This window comes from Chiloscyllium plagiosum, unplaced genomic scaffold, assembly GCF_037043375.1.
Source record: "Chiloscyllium plagiosum isolate Xiang-an unplaced genomic scaffold, Cpla_swu_hap1 HiC_scaffold_1, whole genome shotgun sequence".
Taxonomy (NCBI): Eukaryota; Metazoa; Chordata; class Chondrichthyes; order Orectolobiformes; family Hemiscylliidae; genus Chiloscyllium; species Chiloscyllium plagiosum.
In genome coordinates this window covers 120,896,730-120,918,936 of record NW_028270139.1, presented here as the reverse complement: position 1 = coordinate 120,918,936, position 22,207 = coordinate 120,896,730, and the positions used below count along the sequence as shown (strand labels likewise).

The window sequence follows — 22,207 nt, the reverse complement described above, 5'->3', positions numbered from 1 at the left end:
TAGACTCCCCAGTCATCAGAATATTCTTCCCACATTTACCTAATCTTATCATTTTAGAAATGTTGAGGCATCTTGTGAGAACCCACCTCGTACTTCTAAACGCCAGTAAATATTTTTCTAACCAATCCAATTTCTCGATATATTTCATACTCCAAAGAATTCTAGTCACTGGTTGCCATCTTCTCATATTCCAGTCACATTGATAAATTAACATGACTCCAGGTATCCTTTATCGCCAAAATCAAAACAATAAAAACAGTATAGTTGCATTTACTATGATATTAAAGTTTGTGTAGTGTAGATTAATGTATAACATACCATAAATATGAAAAGCTGAAGTTTTTACAACAGGTTGCAAATATATTATTTTATGGTCTAATGTAGGTTTCACCCAAGCACTCAATATTCCAATGTTATAGCCCCTCTCCACTTAACCCACAGAAACATTGCAATCAGCTCTTGACTCCACACTGCATTGCTCTTCCTAACCTGCATCCTTCCAGGCACTTCGAAGCTATCATCGCTCCTTACTGCACTGACTGACTGACTAACTAATGATATAACACCAACTTCACTTTTCACTCTCTTTGTTTTACCTTAAGATGCTGTATCCTAGAATATTAAGATGCTAGTCTTGTCTCTCTCCTTGAACCATGTCGTTGTAATGGCAACACCACAGTTCCATTGTCAATCCATACCCTTAAATCATCTGTATTCCTTCTAATACTCCTACCGTTAAAGTACAGTCTCACTTCCTAACTTTTTTGGGAGATTCAGGGTTATCTTTTGGAAAGCATTTAATCCAATATGGTTTCCTAAAGATTCCTCTTCAATGACGATCTTAATGGCATATTCACAATTGCACTTCAGAAAACCAATTTAAATATATTAATGATGTACCTGCCTTTCCTGAGCAGAAGACTTGTATGTGTTAATGTCTGCTGTGGTAAACATAGCAATGATCTTATCAGTGGGTTAGGATCGTATGCCTTGTTTTAATGGTAACACATCCCCAACTTACTCTTTCCTACCTGTCAGGAGGGCAGGTTTTAGTTTTAGATTTTGGTATTTTGTGGACTAGATTACAATATTGAATTTCAATTCTTTTTTTCAATATTTCCTAAATTAGCCACGATATGTTTGAGATTTTCACAACAACCAAGTTGTCAGGAACACAGAGATTAATTAATGAGTTGCACATTCATTCCATGGCACCTTTTATTGGATTCATTTTCATTTGTTCATCTGTTGCTTGCTGTAAGTAAAGTTCTCTGAAGCTGACAAGTATTTTTCACTATGTTCAAAAGCTGAGGAAGTGGCATTTCAATTTCCTGACATTTTCAGAAAGCTGTCAACCGTAAAATTGCATGAAATGGACTGCTGCACCAGTCAGCAATCTCTATTACTTTGAAGTGAGCTTTGATGGATTTTCTGCACATTAAGTAACACCTACAATATAATAACAGAACCAAGTTCTTTTCGAACTACGGGTCATTCTGCTAAAACTTGCTTTTCGTCAGCACGAATTGGCTATAACATGATTGTTGAATAGTGGACATTGTTTGGATAATGCGAACTTTCTACTGAATGGGTGTAGCGATTTTCTAGTAGCGATCTTCAACAGTACGATTTCCTATAGCAGTTTTCCATAGCCTGAGGTTGTAGAAGTACACAGCTGTCACGTTACAGCAGAAGAACCCATACCTAATTCATGCAAGTACTAGACCAGGTCCTGGGCTGATTCCCCCAGCCTGGACTCACAGGGTAGGCCAAAGCTCCAGGTCTGCAGCCAGACCCAGTTGCATGGAGGAAGGGAAATGTGGTCTCGGCCCTGGATGGCAGTCTCCTAGTGATGCAGCCTCCTGCTGTGTTGGTCTTCTGGTGTGGCAGCATTGTCCTGGTGTGGCAGTCTTATTCGTCTTTGGTGACTAGATATTTCAGCAGCCCAGCAGGTGGTGACTGTGTCAGCCAGGCATGACAGCCTTCTTCAGTAGAGGCTTCTGGTTGAGCATCCAGCAGCCGAACATTGTGGTTTTTGTCCCAGCTGCAAGTTCAGGGTACACCATCATTCCTAAATTGTCTTTTCCCAAGCCCAGAAGCTGAATTGTGATGAACTTTGTCTTAATTTTATTTTTTAAAAAATATTACATACGACTTCTGTATTCATGTAGGCTCCATGGTGGGACAACTTATGAAACTTTTCACTACATTTTCGATGTAAAAGTACATGTGACAATAAATTTCTATTCAAGTTATAGCAAGTATGCCAATGCAACAATTATTTAAGAACAAAAATTGGTTTACTTTATTCAAAGAAGCAAACTCAATTCAAAGAGAATTTGTGAGAATTAAAAGCTGAAGCTAGTTAACTAAGGAGCCTAAACAAAAATAGCTACTATGCTTCATTATGGCTCATTCACAGGCAGGTGAAGAGTCCCCTACAGAGCAAGTAACTTCCACTACTAGCAAGAAACATAAATTACATTGAGGAGGAAAACATAAAAAGAAATAGAACTTTATCTAATTCAAGTGTCTGAAAATACTGTAATCCTACATTGACCCAGGATTTTCGGCACAGCTATATACACGCAATTAAAATCCATGACAACTATAAGCGAGAAAGGAGGTTGCTAAGCCGCTGGCGAGGATATTTGCCTCCTCACTCTCCACGGGAATCATACCGGAGGATTGAAAGGAGGCGAATGTAGTTCCACTTTTCAAGAAGGGTAATAGGGAAATCCTTGCCATCGGCTTAGCAACCTCCTTTCTCGCTTCCTGGGGAAGCCTAGGATAAATATGGTCTGGCTCTGGGGACTTATCAATCTTAATGTTTTCCAAAGTTTCTAGCACATCAACTTCATCAATCTTGATCTGGTCAAGACTGTATGCCAGCTCCTCTAAGTTTTCAATTACAACAAGCTCCCTTTACTTGGTGAAAACCGAAGCAAAAAACTAATTTAGGGCTTCCCCTATCTGCTCAGACTCCACGCACAAGTTCCCTCCGCTAACCCTGATTAGCTCTATCTTCTCCCTGAGCATTCTCTTATTCCTCACGTATGAGTAAAACGCCTTTGGGTTCTCCCAATCCGTCTTGTCAAGCTTTTCTCGTGCCTCCTCCTGGCTCTCCTCAGTCCATTTCTGAGCTCCTTTCTAGCAAGCCTGTAATTCTCTAAAGCTGTGCTAGATCCTTGCTTCCTCCACCTTACGTAAGCTGCCTTCTTCCTTTTGATGAGAAGCTCTTCTGTTCTCGTCATCCAAGGTTCCTTAATCTTACCGATTCTTACCTGTCTCAGAGGAACAAATTTGTGCATCACTCACAACAACTGCTCCTTAAACAGTCTCCACATGTCTGCTGTGTCCTTTCTCACCCACTTAAAACCTTTCCTGAAGTCCTTCACTCCTCCTTTGCACCTCTTGGTAAATGGAGGCCCCGATGCCTGAGGTAAGACTTTTAAACGGTTAGATTCACCTTCCCAGAAGTCCTTCGCTCCTCCCTCGCACCTCTCCTCGTTCTTCCCTTGCATCTCTCCTCGCTCCTCCCTCTCCCCCCTCACTCTCCCTGCTCGCGCTCTCCCCACTCGCTCTCTCCCCCTTAATCTCAACAACAGTTTAAAAAAAATTCAAAACCAATTCAACAAAATAAGGATAGATTAGATTAGATTACCTATAGTGTGGAAACAGGCCCTTTGGCCCAACAAGTCCACAGTGACCCTCCAAAGAGTAACCCACCCCCCTCTGACAAATGCACCTAACACTATGGGCAATTTAGCATGGCCAATTCACCTGATCTGCACATCTTTGGACTGTGGGAGGAAACCGGAGCACCTGGAGGAAACCCACGCAGACATGGAGAGAATGTGCAAACTCCACACAGACAGTCGCCCAAGGCTGGAATCGAACCTGGGACCCTGGTGCTGTGAGGTCAGGTGAAGTGATGTTCCTGCATGGTGTGGGAGTTGGTAGACCACATTGTGGTTCCCAGTGACAATGTCTATAGTAAATGTTGCTTACTAAGGAACTCTGGCTCAGAGTCGATGAGCTGGAGTATTAGCTTCAAAAAGTACAACACATCAGGGAAGGGGCAAGTTACCTGGACACACTGTTTCAGGAGACAATCACAACTCTTAAACTAACTAATGTGAATTCGGCCAGTGGTCAGAGACAGGAGGGTGTAACTGTGAGTGCGAAGGATCCAGGAGGTAGAGTTGCAGGAGCCTCAGACAGATGGTTACCAGACAATAAAGGTGAGGGACAGTGCAGGTGACTATCTTTAAGCACCAAGGAATTGTATAAAAGTAGTGAAAATTAACAGTACAACAAATTTCAAACCTTTGTATGTAAATGCACGAAACATTTGAAACAAAATTGATGAGTTAATAGCACAAATGGAAACAAATGTTATGATTTGGTAGTGATTACGGAAACATGGTTACAATGAGACCTAGTCTGGGAATTGAATCGCAGCATTTTGGAAAGATACACGTAAAGGAAAAGGAAGTGGTGTGGTCTTGCTGGTGAAGAAAGGAATCAGAACTGTAATGAGAAATGACATATGCATAGGACATAAGATGTGGAATCAATCTGCGTAGAAACAAGAAATAGGAAAGGGAAGAAGTACTTGGTAGAAGTAATCTGGAGGTCCCTAAACAGTAGTTTTGCTGTGGGGCAGGAAATATCAGAGGCTTACAAGAAAGGTTCAGCAATTTTCATGGGTGATTTTTAACATACACGTAGATTGGAAGAATCAAATTGGCAAAGGTTGCCTGGAGGCAGAGTTGATTGAATGTATTAGAGATCATTTCTTGGAGCAGTATGTTGTGGAACCAACCAGGGAGCAGGCAGTTCTGGATTTGGAATTGTGTTAAATGATGACATCATCGTTAAGGATCCTCGAGGGAGTAGTGATCACAGTATGACAGAATTCAAAATTCAGTTTGGGGCTGAGAAAGTAGTGTTAAACAAAGAAAATTACAGAGGCATGAGGACAGATTTGACCCAGTAGTAGGCAGGAAGGCTAAATGGTAAAACAGCAGATGAGCAGTGTCAGATATTTAAGGAGCTACTCAATTCCTCACAACTAAAATATATCCCAGTGAGAAAGAAAGATGATGGGGGGGGGGGGTAAAAAGAGCTATCCATGGTTAAAAAAGGTCAAGGACAATATTAAGTCAAAAACTAAGGTATACCATTTTACAAATGTCAGTGGCAGGTTGTAAGATTAGGAAACTTTCAAATATAAACAAAAGCTGGTAAACTACAAAAGAAACCTAGCACAAAATATCAAAAAGGATAGCAAAAGCTTCTATACTAAGCCGCAAATGTGAATGTTGGTCCCTTGGAAGATGAAACCAGAGAGTTAATAGTGGGGAACACTGAGATGGCAGAGTTGCTAAATCAATGTTTGCCTCAGTTTTCACGATGGAGTACAACAGTATCATTCCTATTGGAACAGGCAAGTCAGAGGCAATAGATAAAGTAGAACTTAGAATATCAATATCGATAGGGAAAAGATACTAAGTAAACTATTAGGATTGAGGACAGACAAATTCCCTGAGCCTGAGGCTTACATCCTAGGGTATTAACAGAAGTGGCAGTGAAAATAGTAGATTAGATTTAGATTAGATTCCCTACAATGTGGAAACAAGCTTTTCGGCCCAACCAGTCCACACCAACCCTCCGAAGAGTAACCCACACAGACCGATTTCCCTCTGACTAATGCACCTAACATTAGTAGATCCATTGGTTACAATATTCCAAAATTCCCTAGACACGAGAAAGGTTTCAGTGGATTAGAAAATATAACACCCTCATTCAAAAAAGGAAGGTGGCAAAATGTGAAAAATTACAGACCGTTAATTTAACATCTGTTGTTGGGAAAGTGTTAGAATCAATTTTCAAGGAAGCAATAGCAGACATTTGGAAAGTTAAAACGCTATCCATCAGAGTCAGCATGGTTTTAAAGGTAAGTGAGCTTTTTTTCTGGATGGCAAGATCTAACAAGTGGGGTGCCATAGGGTTCAGTCCTTGGACCTCAGCTGTTTACAACCTATGTTAATGACTTGGATACAGGGATAGAAGGCTATATAGCTAAATTTGCACATGATACAAAAATTGCAATGACAAAATAACATAGAACATTACAGCGCAGCACAGGTGCTTCAGCCTTTGATGTTGTGCCACCTGTAGAACCAATCTGAAGCCCATCTAACCTACACTATTCCATTTTCATCCATAAGTCTATCCAATGACCATGTAAATGCCCTTAAAGTTGACGAGAAGAACCTTACAAATGGATTTTAGATAGGTTAAGAGAGTGGGCCAAAATGTGGCACATGAAGTTTAACATGGATAAATGTGAGGTCATGCATTTGGATTTAAAAAATGGGAAGATGACCTATTATCTTAATGCGGAGAGACTTTACAGTGTTCCAGTGCAGAGGGATCTGGGTGTCCTCGTTTGTGAATCACAAAAAACTAGCATGCAGGTACAGCAGAAAGTAAAGAAAGCAAATGGAATGTTGGGTTTTTATAGTTTTAAAGTAACAGAATATAAAGGTAAGGCAATATTATTGCAATGATACAATATATTGGTGAGACTGTGCCAAGAATATTGTGTACAGGTTTGAAAAGGCATAGTTGTATTGGAAGCAATTCAGAGGAGATTCACTTGATTGATCCTAGGGATGAGGGGTTTATCCTCCTCATAATAAGAGATTGAATTTAGAAAAATGAAGGGAGATCAAATTCAGGTATTCAAAGGTATGATAAAGGTGTGGATAAAATAGACGTGGAGTGGATATTTCCTCTTGTGGACATTCTCGGATGAGAGGTCATAGTCTTAGGATAAGGGGTAACAAATTTAACTTTTGAATCCATGGAATTTGCTAACCCAAAGTGTAGTGGATGCTGGAGCAGTGAGTAAATTTAAGGAGGAGTCAAACAGACTTTTTAAAACTGCTAAAGGGAGAGAAGGTAGGAAAATGGGGATGAGGAGCATCTCAGCCATGATCGAATGGCGAAGGAGACTTGATGGGCCGACTGGCCTAATTCTACTCCTATATCTTACAAACTTATGAACGCTATGATTCTGATTTTTGTTCTCAGGTCGGAGGTGCAGAGTTGCAACAAATGCTGGTTCTTTGACCTTTAAAAATGGCTGCCTGCATATCTATATTTTGATCTGGAGTGCAGACTAGATTGGGAATCAGGCCAGGCAACCTGGAAAGAGCCAAAGATGCTACTGGCTTCCAAACAGGGCATGCTGGAATGCCTGCCTGGATGCTGGCACTGTACTTAAAGTTCAAAAATAAAAGATTAAAACAGAAAACATTCCACTTACTCTCTTCACTCTCTATGCCCCTTCCATGCCAACCTCTTCCACAAACTCATGGCTCCCCACTCAACCCCATACTTCAAATTATTCCCAATGGGCCTTTATAGTTGCTGCTCCACCGCCTTGCCAATACCTTCCTTCTTCTTGCCAACTCACTTATTGTCCACCATGGGCATTAATCATGAGACATCAAGACAGGAAATAAAGTTACCAGTCTACTAGTGGTACATCCAATAGATGCTTGAACAATTTGCTTGAACAATCCTTTTATAAAAACAAACATTTCACTTCTGATATTTGAGCTGAAATGAGCAATGATAATAGCAAGAAGCCACTTGTAGGAGTGGTGTACAAGCTCTCTAACAGTAACCACATGCGAGGGGCAGAGTATAAAGGAAGAAACAATCTCAAGTTTGCCAGTAAAACCATAAGACCAGAAGATATAGAAGTAGAAATACATCATTCAGCGAATAGAGACTGCTCCTCCAGTTAATCATGGCTAATATGTTTATCAACCCTGAACTGCTGCCTTCTCGTGTAACCCTTGATCCCCTTCCAATCAAGAACCTATCTACCTATCTCTGTCTTAAACAAACTCAATGATTTGGCTTCAACAGTCTGCTGTAGTTAACCGCCTAGGCGAAAGTGAGGACTGAAGATGTAGAGATTAGAGTCGAGAGTGTAGTGCTGGAAAAGCACAGCAGGTCAGGCAGCATCCGAGGACCAGAAGAGTCGACATTTCGGGCAAGAGCCCTTCATCAGGAATCTTCATTCAGATCATCTGTCAGGCTCATAATTTGACACAGTTGTGTGCACAGGAAGCTATATATATTTAACACACAAGACCTTGCAGCAATAAAGAAAGAACATATACACACATGGCATCCCTTCCAACAAAATAGGTGACAGTGATGCCCTGACTACTTAGAGTCAACCTATTGAGTTCAAAATGAAAGTGTAGCCTGACAATTAAGTGTCAATTAGCATAATGATATATTCTCCACATCTCCACAGTCAAATTTCTAACAATTGGAGTCCACTTACAAGATAATCAACATGCTCCTCTAATGCAGTGTAAATGTTTGCTTTTGTTTAAATTAGTAATCTTATGAAATGAGTACAAGTTGAAAAGCTTCAACAAATGTTTGTATCGAGGTTCTGTACTGCCAATTTCATATTTTTCAAAAAATTCAAAGAACTGCAGATGCTGGAAATCAGAAACAAAAACCAACATTGCAGCCTTCAGGACTCAATATCAAGTTCAACAATTTTTAGAGCTTGAGTACCTTTCCCATTTCTCCATGTCTTTCCCTCATCCCCACGCATCAGGTCTCATCATCACATGGGCTGCTGCTACACACAACCCATTGTCAGCTGCTAAAATGCCCCATTAGCAAATATTCATTCTCCTAGACTAAGCTTTATCCACTCTTTTGTCTGTCCAACTGTTTTTCTCTCTCTATGGGCTCTGTCTCCACTTAATGTTTACTCCTCAACCCTCCCCTCACCCTATCCTCTATGATCTATGACTCTGTAACTTTCATAGCTATCAACATTGTCTGATGAAAGGACACTAGACTCAAAATGTTGACTTTGATTTCTCGTCACAGATACTGCCAGTGCTGCTGAGGTTTTCCTACTATTTTTCAAGTTATGTATATGGGTATATATTTTAAATAGTATTTCAAATATTTGTTCTTTTCAACTAACCTTTGCATTTTTAAAAACATATATACTGAGATCCAAGAACAACAATGTAATTTTGTTTTGTGTCTTACCTTTACGGAAAGGTTCAATGAGAACATCAGACTGATTACAAAGCTGCTTCAACACTTTGACTCCTTCTGGTTTCTTCAGATTCAAGGCCACTGAGCGTTTACCTCGACCTAACACGTCAGTTGTAGCCATCCTTGTTCGATCTATGCGTACAACTGTGGCACCAAAATCAGCCAAAATCATTCCACACAAGGGAACAGGTGCTAAACCTGCAAGCTCGATTACACGGATTCCTGCTAGAGCCATTTTGTTTCACTGTAAAAGGAAAACTCTTCTATGTTAATTAAACAATAATAATTATACAAAAATGTGTAAGAATAGCAATTTGTCCATTATAATATAAAGAACGTGTCTTCTGTGTTTTTTATTAGTTGAATTTCTGGTATCAACACTTAAGTCCAAATGTTGGCAGAAACTGTAAAAGGAGAGGCCAGTAGGTAGTTGGACAATGCCAAGTGAGGTTGTGTGTGTGTGTGTGTGTGGGTGTGTGGCGGGGTGGTTGCAGGAAATATGAACAACCCATTTTGCATTTAATGACAATGCCTCATTATAATTTTGTCTTTCTTCTGACTGATAGGACGGGCAATAAAAAAATCATAGGCTTTCTTCAACAGACTGGATCTAAGATTTAAATTCAAATCAAGCTCTTCACCCCGCTGCAGGAGCCCAAATTAAGTATGATTGCAGAGTATCCAGCTTCTCTAAGACTTGCAATTCCAGACTTCTTCCACCATTTACAACTTCTACCACAAACTAATCCAACAAAGCCTCAATAAGTACACTTGCCCTTTCCTCTCAGATACAACTTTTAAAAATTCTAATAAGAGTAGAAACCTGACATGTTGACTTTTATTCTCAACAGCAATGCTAACTTCCCTGATCATTGCTATCAGAATGATAGAATTTCAACAGTGTGGAAACAGGCCATTCGACCAAACAGGTCCACACCAACCCCCTGAAGAGCATCCCACCCAGATCCATCCCCTATTCTATCCCTTTCACCCTGTATTTCCCATGGTTAATCCACCTACCTATACATCCCTGAACACTACAGCCAATCCACCTAACTTGCATATCTTTGGACTGTGAGAGGAAACCAGAGCACTTAACGGAAAACCATGCAGACAGGGGGAAAACATGCAAACTCCACCCAGTCACCTGAGATTGGAATTGAACCCAGGTCCTTGGTGCTGTAAGGCCACCACGTAGCTTGGCATTTGATTCAGAATTTTAGCAGCTCTAGTTTTATACTTTTGTCACTTTTTTTTCTCCACAAACTTCTAACAATGCCCAAGAGCAATGATTTTTAAAAAGTACTTTGTTTACACAAATGTCAAATCTCTAATTAGGAAAAGCCTAGTACCACAACACAACAGTATCAAAAATGGCCCAACTTTTCAAAAAAGGATGAAACTAAATGTATTGAATATTTAGTCACCTGTTCCATACAGAGATATTTTGGTCCACTAAGAGATTCCACTATTTTGTAAATTTGTCTCTGATTTTGGAGGTTGAAATTTTGCAGTATCTATAGTTGCAATTATTTGGTGCAATCAAAATTCTGTTCTCAACAAAGCCATCTCCTTCCTCCCAAAACAATTTGAGCATTGCAAAATTCGGTCCCTTGTTAACCTCAGGCAACATATTGCTTTGGAATTAAAGTCCACTTCTTCTTCTAGTAACTTATTTTGAGTTAATATGAAGGGGGTAAGTTAAGTATCCTGGAAAATGTCCAAATGTGATGTTTGGCATTGCTAAATGGTAATGCTTTAAGTTCCCTGTCCAATTCTCTGACCCCGTCTCCCAGCTAGTTATATTGCTAATCTAAGGACTTAAAGTTCTCCAGTGGGCAGGAACTTGCACAATAGTTTTGAGAGATAATTAATCTCAATTCACATTAGCATTCCATCTTTTGAAAAGCATCATGTGGCAGTTGATGGCAACAACATGAATATCATAGAGGCATAATGTGGAGAGAAAGTGAGTGCTACTCTCCAGGATGTTGCCTGGGATGAAGAGACTTGGGTTGATTACCAGAGGAGAAGCACAGGAGGCTGAGCAGAAATCTGGTTGAGGTATACAAAACTTAGACATTTATTGGGTATATTGCAAGGATCTTTTCCCATGCCAGACATGTCTAAGACCAGGGGGCATAAGTTTAAGGTGATGGGTAAGAGGTTCAGATGAGATCTGAGGATTTTTTTTAACCCAAAGGGTAGAAGAAAAACGGAATGCTCTCCTGAGGGATAGTGGAGGCATGAACTCTTGCAACATTAAAGAAGCATCTGGATGAGCACTTAATATGCCAGGGCACAGTAGGCTATGGACCAAGTGCAGGTAAATGGGATTAACATTAATTTGGTGTTTGTTGGTCAGCATAGACACAGTGGGCCAAAGGGCCAGTTTCTATGCTGTATGACTCTATGACCTAGCATACAAAACAACTTGCAATTTCTTCACCTACAACCTGAGAACATCACCTCAAATTTTAACCATAATTTAAGATGTAAGTATATCCAAAACCCACTGCATTTTCATTGATGTACAGCTAGTTATATGAGTGTACATACCTGTCTGTTTGGGTTCATATCATGACAATCAACCATGATTGGATTACATTTTGCATGGACAGTGCATTTCATACTACCTGCCTACCCATGCAGATTTAGGTTTAAAAGTTGTTCATTCAGCAGTTACCTGCAAGTTAAATCAGTAGGGCAAACAACCATGAATCTCTTTAACCAATCAAAATGAAGGATGCCTACATTAGTAGAACAAGAAGGACTTGAAAATTAGAAGAGGATAAATGTAAATCCAATCAGGTTCAGCAATAAGTGAACTGAATTTAATGAATCTAAAAACAGCTCCTGATCCTTGTATGTCCAGACCACAAAACTGTTTGCAATCCAGTGCTGACAGTACTGAAACTGATATTCTCACACATTGACAGTAGGTATTTTTTACCACTTACTAAGCACCTGAATACAAAACATTTTAAAAGAATTAACAGCAGCAGTAATTCATAAACTTTTTGAATCTTGGATTTTGTATCGTTAAATGCCGTTTCGTTAAATGCAGTGGGGGTCCTAAATTGATGCCCCCAGGCCTATTCATATTAAAATTCAATGGATAGACAAGTTATGGCCAGATGAGGAGCAGTAAGATGACTCCTCCCTCTGTCTCAAACTTACATTGATTGTAGCAGAGTTTAACTGTTAAAAGAATGAGATATTGTCAATTCAGTATCTACTTAACTACATATAGCTCAGTATATAAAAAATAAGTCAGCCAGATTCTTTGAATGAACAAATAAGGAGTTAGTTTTATTGCTAAATCACACTCAGGCAAAGATATAGAAAATTATTGAAATTTCAAGACTTATCCCATTTTCTATGTCACGCATACACAAGCAGACATAAACGCAAGTTGCAAGGTTGCACAGGGATAGATTAATAGAAATTAAACTTCATAAGTAAAAGAAACATACAATCAGAAATTCCTTTGCTGATCTAGGTGCTGGTTTGAAGATGCCAATGCTTATTTAGGGTTGTTCTCCAGGACACAGTGGTGTTAAATTGACATCTTGCAATCATTCTGCGAAGACAGCCTTGTTGGTTCTGCCTGGTAGCGTCTGGTCCCGCCTTTTCTACTCTTGGCAGTCAAGGTGACTATGGTCAAATGATTAGCTGTCAAACCTGTAAAACCATGACGCCAAATAAGGAATTATCATTACTGCATCAGGTTGTTGGGGCTCCTCACTGACTGTTAAACATTCTATAGATCAAAATTGGTTACTGAGAGATATCATCAATTAGTCTCTTGTATTGTGTTAACCAATGTGATAGTCAAGGTGACTAAATATTAATACCTCAGCTATTAACTTTGTTATGAATATCTAACTCATAATCCATGAAATCTAGTTAGAATGTAACTTAGTTTTAATGCAACAGAAGCATGTAAAAGTATTATTTTAAAAGGCTGAGGTCATGTAGCCTTATGACGGAGTTGTCTTACCTCTTCATTTTCTTTGAGACGGTGGGTGGTGGGCTGGGGCAGGGGTCTCATTTCAGATTTTCCTTTACTCTGGGGGCTGATGAACAAATTTAGGAATAACAAAGTTTGCCAAATAAAGCAAATTCAATTTCAAGGGAAAAAAATCCAAAGGTATGAACTGATAAATTTATATGAGTAACTAATTCAGGAGAAGAGATTTAACTATGAACATGTGAGTAGTTGTTGAGGCATTCGGAGTCAGAAAAGCGTACTAAACACTCCAAGGGTTAGATCCTCACAAGTGAAGAACTGGAACCCCCTGCAAAGAAGAAAACATTCTGAAAACATTGTAATGAGATTTAACAAGACCAACAGTGTCGCCATTGTCTGAGTGGGATCTGGCTTGACTGCATCAGCAATTTAAAATGCAGTCCATATACTGTTGGTAAACCACAATGCTGATGGGGAGGGAATTCCAGGATTTTGACCCAACAACTCTGAAGGAACAGCGATACGTTTTCAAGACAGGGTAGTGAATGGCTTGGAAGGCAATGTGAAGACTTATTTTGGTATTCAATGCAATCTTCTCACTTACTTCCTTGCCACTGGTTCTTCTAACCCTTCTATTCATTCAAAGTTTGTGAAAAGATTTGTAGCTCGGGTGCTCGTTGTTGTGGTTCTGTTTGCCAAGCTGGGAATTTGTGTTGCAGACGTTTCGTCCCCTGTCTAGGTGACATCCTCAGTGCTTGGGAGCCTCCTGTGAAGAGCTTCTGTGATCTTTCCTCCGCCATTTGTAGTGGTTTGAATCTGCCGCTTCCTGTTTTGGATTAGTCATGCTGAAAGAGCACAGCAGTTCAGGCAGCATCTGAGGAGCAGCAAAATCGACGTTTCGGGCAAAAGCCCTTCATCAGGAATAAAGGCAGAGAGCCTGAAGCATGGAGAGATAAGCTAGAGGAGGGTGGGGGTGGGGAGAAAGTAGCATGGTGCAGTCGGAGAGGGACTCCCTGAGATTCTTGTAGAGAGAGGAGGAAAACTTCTTCAAGGCAGGCATCCTTGCAAGAGGATTCGCAGTAGGGTTAAAATCAACTAGGTAAAAACAAAGATTGCAGATGCTGGAAACCCGATTTTGGATTAGTGGCACTGGAAGAGCACAGCAGTTCTGCCACTTCCGGTTGTCAGTTCCAGCTGTCCGTTGCAGTGGCCGGTATATTGGGTCCAGGTCGATGTGCTTATTGATTGAATCTGTGGATGAGTGCCATGCCTCTAGGAATTCCCTGGCTGTTCTCTGTTTGGCTTGTCCTATAATAGTAGTGTTGTCCCACTATAGTAGTCCCACTAGAGGCATGGCAGTCATCCACAGATTCAATCAATAAGCACATCGACCTGGACCCAATATACCGGCCACTGCAATGGACAGCTGGAACTGACAACCGGAAGCGGCAGATTCAAACCACTACAAATGCCGGAGGGAAGATCACAGAAGCGCTTCACAGGAGGCTCCCAAGCACTGAGGATGTCACCTAGACAGGGGACGAAACGTCTGCAACACAAATTCCCAGCTCAGCGAACAGAACCACAACTTCTATTCATTAAAAGACAATGTTCTAACAAGTCAGTTCCACGAGAGTCTTTAACAACTTTGTATATATCCTAGGGACATATTATGTCATAGAACTATGATGCAAATTATTTTCAGCCATTTTAAGTTTTAGTCAGAGCTCTTGGTTTCAGTTAAAAGCTGCCTTTCTGAAATGTCCATTTGTATACAAACAGCTATTAAAATTAGAATTTAATATTCCATAAAACACATCTTCAGAACAGCCACTTACTCATAGAATCTGTTAAGTTCTCATAAAATCAATACTACAGGCTTAGATAGAGTGGAGGGGAGTCCTACAATTTAATTTTTAAAAGGAATAGCATTTCCAATTTTTTGAAGCAGTGATCAACGCTATACTGAGTCTATGAATTTTTCATTATGATACAAAAGATTTTAGGTTCACAAACAGAAGACAGCATCACATATCAAGATAATATTAGCAATAAAGCAGTCATTTATATATATTGCTGTTCATGATCCATGAATGTTATAAAGCACATTACAAACAGAGGTATTGTTTGAAATGCAGTCTCTGTTGTAATGTCAAATAGGCTCCAGAATGTGATCTATTTACTTTAGATCAGTACAGGGAGATGAACAAAAAGATGTCAGTAAAAATAATTAAAGAGCTGGATGATTAAAAGATCTTAATAATGTGGGCAGAATCAGGAAAAGGAGTTTAAATTGTCTAAGAGTTGAAATAAATTGAATACTATGCAATTCTTGTCCCAGAGAATTGAGATACTTTGGGAATACATTGTCAGTTGGTACTGAGTACGCAGTATCCTTAAAGACCCACTCTGGGAGAGTAAGGTTTGTGGAAGAGCAGTGCTCAGGTTAGGGAAGTAGTCTGTAGCCATCATAATGGTTATGATCTAGCAAACGTGGTGTTGGGTAGACCTGATGGGCAGGCAGATCTTTCTCGACAATAGTTTTGTATGTTCATAGGATTGTAAGGCAAGAAAGCTATGTAGCAATTACTGAATTACAAAATTCATGTCAAGAACAAAGTGTGGAAGTTATTATTGGTGATTACCAAACGTTTGTCTCATCGTATAATAATATCAGCTACTTAAATTGTCAATTGTATAGCTTTTCAGCATAAAATGCCTGTTAAGACAGAATATCATTTTATTAGAAAAAGTAATGACCAGGGTAATGGATCACCAGCACATAATAATGCATCATTATAGTCCAAAACCCAATTTGATGGTGGATATTCACTCATATGAGGTAGTAATGGATTAGAAAATACAGCATAGAGTTTACAGCACAGAGGTAAGTCTGTACAAATGGTTTTTTGCATTTTTTTTAATGCTCTACTCAATCCTTCTCCCACCTCTCTTCACCTAATCAGCACAACCATAATATTTTTGATTCCTCATGTTACCTACCTAACCTCCCCTTAAAAGCAGTTATGCTATTTATCATATAATGTAGCTGAGGAAGAATTCCATATTATGACAACTGTTACAATCATACAGTGTATTTGCAAAGTGGTTAGTGAACTGTAAATTAATACAGTTCACTTACACTCTTTTAGTTTGTGATTTTTCAAAGTTTAGCTTGAAATAAGATCAAAGGTTAGCTTATTGTACAATTATTATCGAAGGTTATGAAGTAAAAATGTGACAAAGCTATGAAATAAAACAAAGGATCAACAACAACATATTTAAGGGAACAAATCTGCCATCCTGCCTGCTAAGTACCATCTACCACAACCCCTCAGCTGATAGATTAGTACACCTGCATGTTGAACACCACTTGGAGGAAGCACAGAAAATGACAAGGACCTAAAATATGCTCTGACTGGGAGACTTCAATGCTCAGTGGGTGAGCAACACCACTAATGATCAAGCTGGCTGGGTCTTAAAAGGATGCAATCCTAGTCTGGGTCTGCAGAAAGTGGTGAGGAAAAACAAGTGGGAAAAATCTATTTCATCTTGTCCTCACCAAAACCATCCAACACTGATAAATCCATGCATGACTGAATCAGTACGAATAATCACTACACAATCTTTTTGGAGACAACGTCCTGTCTTCAAGTTGAGAATACCCTCCATTTGTTTTACAGCAGCAACACTGCAAAATTGGATAGAGGTCAAAGAGATGTAGCAAGTCAAAACGTTCTAGCACACCAAAACCAGGAATCCATGAGACACTATTGTAAATCAACAGAATGTTTTCAACCACAATCTTTAATCTCATGGCTCAGCATATGCCCAATTCTACCATTAAAATGAAACTGGGAATCAATCCTGGTTCAATGAAGAGTGCAAGTTGGCATGCCATGAACAGCACAGAGCTTAGCTGAAAATTTGGCATCAATCTGCTGAAGCTATAACCCAGGACTACTTGCATGCAGAACAGCAGAAGCAGCTCGCAGTTGACAGCACTGAGTAATCCCAAAACCAATGGATCAGGTCTAAATTTTATAATCCTGTCACATCCAGTCAGGAAAAGTGGTGGATATTTAAAAGACTAACAAGGGCTGGAGGGGTTCCATAAATAACCTCATCGTCAACAATGAAGAAGCCCAGCATAAGACTGGGTAATATAAACAGACAGAAGGCCAGAGATGGTTTCCTTACACAACTGAAGCTGGTTTGAAGGGAGAAATAACGTTGGATTAATGTTCAGCAGTTCATCCACACGATCACCTCAACACCTTCCAGGTTAAGCTCAATGAGTTCTCATGAAAATGATACTCTGAGAATTAAACTTTGCTAAAAGGAGACCAGAAATCAAAACGTTTTGCCTTGCACTCACCAGAACAAAGCAAAGAAACAAACTTGCAAAGAAGAGACACCATGTTATACAGCATTAGACACTGACATTATAAACGTCAAAGCCAAGAGGAATAAAGAAAACAATATGATGCCAGGACCGAGCATTGAATTAGCAGATCTTGAGGCAATGAAGCAAAATTACTTCGGAAATCAGTTACCAAATAAATAAGAGCAGGAAAGTTAAAAAAAGCCCAAAAGCCAACATTGAAATATACAAAAATATCCAACTTCCCAAGGGAACAACTCATCACAACCTCCCCGAGGTCCCCAACATCACAGATACTGGTTTTCAGCCAATTTGATTCATGCCCTGTGATATCAAGAAATGGCTGAACACTTCAAAGGTTATAGGTACTGATGAAAATCTGGCATTCGTACTGAAGATTCCTGTTACAGAACTAGCCGCATCCCCAGCCAAGCTGATCCAGTATAGTTCCAACACTGATATCTACTCAACAATTTTGAAAATTAAGCTGGTATGCCTGGAGCACAAAAAAAGCGATCACATCCCGCTTAAATAATTAATGTCGCATCAGTCTACTTTTGATTATCAAAGTGATGGAAGAAGTTGTGCATAAGTACTTGCAATAGAATAATATGCTCTCTGCTGCTCAGTTTGGGTTCCATGAGGGCCTCTCAGCTCCCAGTCTCATTACAGACTTGGTTTAAACATGGACAAAAGTGTTAAGCTACAGACTTTCCTTCCAGTCAAGGCAACACTTCGATTCCGACATGTAAACATTGATTCTTATAAAATGTTTCAGATAATTTTAAATAACACTGCTCCTTCAATATGTAACTTTTAACATAAAATCTTCACAACAGAACAAATGTGATGATGATATTAAACTTCAAGAAGTTAGAAGCATCCTGATAGAATGGATGGATAAGTAACAGGTGAAACTGAATGAACTGAAGTGATTTATTTTGGCAGGAAGAACCGGGGAATTGCATTAAACTTGGGTACATATCTAAAACAGATAGCGGGCAGAAATACCTTGCAGTATACATTTAAATATCATTGTTGGTAACAGGCCAGGCTGAGAGAGCAGTTATTAAAGCAGAACATGGGGCACATGTTATTTCGGACTGAGAAGAGATTTATTCACTCAGAAGTGGTCAATCTTTAGAATACTCCACTCCAGAGGACTGGGGATGCTCAGCTATCAGGTACGTTCAAGCTGAGATTAACAGGTTTCTGGATATTATAAACATCAACTAGTATGGTCCTGAAATACAAGATCAATCAGGATCTTGTTTTCTGGCAGAATGGGCACAACGGACTAAATAGCCTATTCCTGCCCCTATTTCTTACATTTTAAAAGCGTATGGGTTCCTGGGCTTAATAAACTGGGCAAAAACATATAAGTAAGGTAGGTATTATTAATGTATAGAAAACATTGATTCGGCCAGAAATTCACGAGTCATTTGTTAACGTTGTGTTGGAGGTTGACATATTATCAATTATTTTGTTCCAAACCCTTTTCAAGTAACAAATTTTAAATTTACTGTATCCAATTTAAATGATTTATCATCTAATTACAGTATTTTTACAATTTAATTATTTACTTTACAACCTTGTTACTATACTTCAACTCTAACAACCTAATCAATTTCGTAGCTAGTTGATGTTCATGTATGCGGATTGTAACTAATGTAGTGTACAAAATACCATGCAAGGACTGCACAAAACACTATATAGGACAAACAGGAAGACAGCTAACAATCCGCATACATGAACATCAACTAGCCACGAAACGACACGACCAGCTATCCTTAGTAGCCACACACGCAGACAACAAGCAACATGAATTCGACTGGGACAACACTACTATCATAGGGCAAGCCAGACAGAGAACAGCCAGGGAATTCCTAGAGGCATGGCATTCATCCACAAACTCCATCAACAAACACATCGACCTGGACCCAATATACCAACCACTACAGCGGACAGCTGAAACTGACAACCGGAAGCGGCAGGGACAGACCACTATAAACACCGGAGGAAACATCAAAGAAGCGCTTCGCAGGAGGCTCCCAAGCACTGATGATGTCGCCTAGCCAGGGGACGAAACGTTTGCAACAAAAACTTCCAGCTCGGCGAACAGAACCACAACAACGAGCACCCGAGCTACAAATCTTCGCACAAATTTTGAAGAAAGGGTTAATGTTTCAAGTCTAGTCTAAGTCTTCCTCAGAACTGGATCTATGTGTACTATCTGAAAGATGCACTTCAAAAATTCACCAAGGATCTTCAAACAAGCCCATGAGCAATACCACTGAGATAGCAAAACATATTTGGGAAAATCACCACCTACAAGTTCTCCTTCAACCCATTCACCATTCCTTCAGTGTTGACAGATTAAAATTCTGGAACTCCTTTCTTAACAACATTGTGGGTCTACTTACACCAAATAGACTGCAAAAATTAAAAAGGCAGTTCATTCCCACCATCTCGAATACAATTAGCAATGGGCAATAAATGGTGGCCCTGTCAGTGATGCCAACATCCATGAATGAATAAAAAAAGCTCTAAACATCCACATAGGACATCAGATCATGATACCCTTCATGAACAACTGCCAAGTATCTTTTGCATCTTCACCAGTTCAATACTGTAAGACTATAAGATATCAGTGCAGAATTAGACCACATGGCCAGTAGAGTCTCCCCATTTGATTGTGGCTAATATGTTCTCAACCATATTCTCCTGCCTTCTCCCCATAACCTTGGTGATTCAGTGGTTAGCACCGCTGCCTCACAGCACCAGGGACCTGGTTTCCATTCCAGCCTCATGTGTCTGTGTAGAGTTTGCACATTTTTCCCATGTCTGCATGGGTTTCTTCTGGGCGCTCTGGTTTCCTGGATTGGTCATGGTAAATATGGTGTCCAGGAATGTGCAGGCTATGTGGACTAGCCCTAGTAAATGCAGCATTATGAGAATAGGGTTGGGGGTGGGTCTGGTTCTGGTTCCACACTGTAGCGATTCTATGCCTCTATGATAACCCTTGATGCCTCTGCTAATCAAGAACCTATCTCTGTCTTAAATACACTCAATGATTTGGCCTCCACAACCTTCTGTGGCAATGAGTTCCACAGATTCATCACCCTCTGGCTGTGGAAACCCCTCCTCACCTTAGTTCTAAAAGGTTGTGTCTTCACCCCAAGGCTATGTTCTTGGAACCTAGTCTCTCCTACTAGTGGAAACACCTTCTTCACATGCATTCCATACAGGCCTCTCAGAATTCTATAAGTTTCAATGAGATTCCCCTTCACTCATTCATCTAAACTCCATTCAGCATTGATGCAGAATCCTCAACTGTTCTTTATACAACAAACACTTAAATCCTGAGATCATCCTTATGAATCTCCTCTGGACCCGTGTAAGCCAGCATATTGTTTGTCCAGGCCTAAAATGGCTCACAATATTCCAATTACCTAAAAGGAGAAGTTGGACAAACTTGGATCGCTTCACTAGAGCGTCACACTCTGGTGGGCAACCTGAAAAAGTATATAAAGTTATGAGAGGCCTGTATGGGGTAGATAGTGAAGAGTCCTTTTCGCACTGCAAATTCAAATACCAGGGAGCATAGGTTTAAGGTAGTGCCGCCAGGGAAAGTGGTAGAAACAGGTTACAAAAGCAATGTTTACTCAGCACTTGGGAAGACACATGAACAGGCAGGGAATAGAGAGATACAGGCCATGTGCAGGCAGATGGAGTTAATTTAGAACAGCATCACTGTGTTATGTTCTATGTTCTAATATGATCTGAACAAAGCCTTATACAGCCACAGCAGTACATCTCTGCTCTTGTATTCTTTAAAAACGAATGCTAACACCGTATTTGCCTTCCTAATTGTCAACTGAACCTACATGCTAACCTTAAAAGAATTCTGAACTAAGTGCCTAATCCTAAGTGCCTTTTTGCTTCAGATTTCCGAGGCTTTTCCCCATTTAGAAAATATGTTCTCTTCATCTCTGTTCTTCCTATCAAAGCACATAATCTCAGATCTTCCCACATTATATTCCATTTGCTACGTATTTGCCTGTTCAAGTCCTTCTGCAGCTTTCCTGCCTCAACACTACCTGCCCCTCCACATGTCTTTGTGTCACAGAGTTATACAGCATGGAAGCAGACCCTTCAGTCCAACTCAGCCATGCCAACCAGATACCTAAACTGATCTTGTCCCATTTGCCAGCATTTGGCCCATAACCCTCTCAACCCTTCTAATTCATGAACCTGTCCAGATGCCTTTTAAATGTTGTAATTATACCTACCTCTACCACCTCTTTTGGCAGCTCGTTTCATACACACACAGCCCTCTACATGAAAAAGTTGCCTCAGGTTCCTTTTAAATCTTTCCTCTCTCATCTTAAACCATGTCCCCTCGTTTTGGATTTCCCTACCATGGGGAAAAAAAACTTTGGCTATTCAACCCATCATGATTTTATAAATCTCTATAATGTAGCCCTGCTTCTTATCTCTGTCTTCATATCACATTCAAGTCCATTTTTCTCTCTCTTAGTAGTAGCTACTTCCCAGTCGAAGACATTACTGCAGTAATAAAACATATTCAATTGAGACATAGGTCCAAGGAAAACAAAACTGCCTTAAAAGCAAATAATCAAAGTTTGGTCAAATCAATTATCTCCTCCAGTGTAATTTATCTCCCTCAAATCCAATAGCCAGTTCTGAGGATGTCACACTATTTCTCT

General features: G+C 39.9%; 1 protein-coding gene across 5 annotated transcripts in view; it reads right to left on the bottom strand.

Moving 5' to 3' along the window:
* The window catches only part of amacr (alpha-methylacyl-CoA racemase), a 91,691-nt gene that overhangs the window by 60,248 nt on the left and 9,236 nt on the right, over positions 1 to 22,207 (bottom strand). The window contains exons 2-4 of one of the 5 annotated variants that reach the window (XM_087990277.1): positions 13,124 to 13,199; positions 12,597 to 12,804; positions 9,112 to 9,364 (exon numbers count right to left, since the gene is read on the bottom strand). In XM_087990277.1, the coding sequence (XP_087846403.1) occupies positions 9,112 to 9,355 (244 nt within the window). In that variant the 5' untranslated portion in view covers positions 9,356 to 9,364; positions 12,597 to 12,804; positions 13,124 to 13,199. Of the gene's footprint in view, positions 1 to 9,111; positions 9,365 to 10,547; positions 10,636 to 12,596; positions 12,805 to 13,123; positions 13,402 to 22,207 lie in introns of those variants that run through there. The other 4 variants (XM_087990274.1, XM_087990280.1, XM_087990282.1 and 1 more) reach the window with 4 other exon arrangements.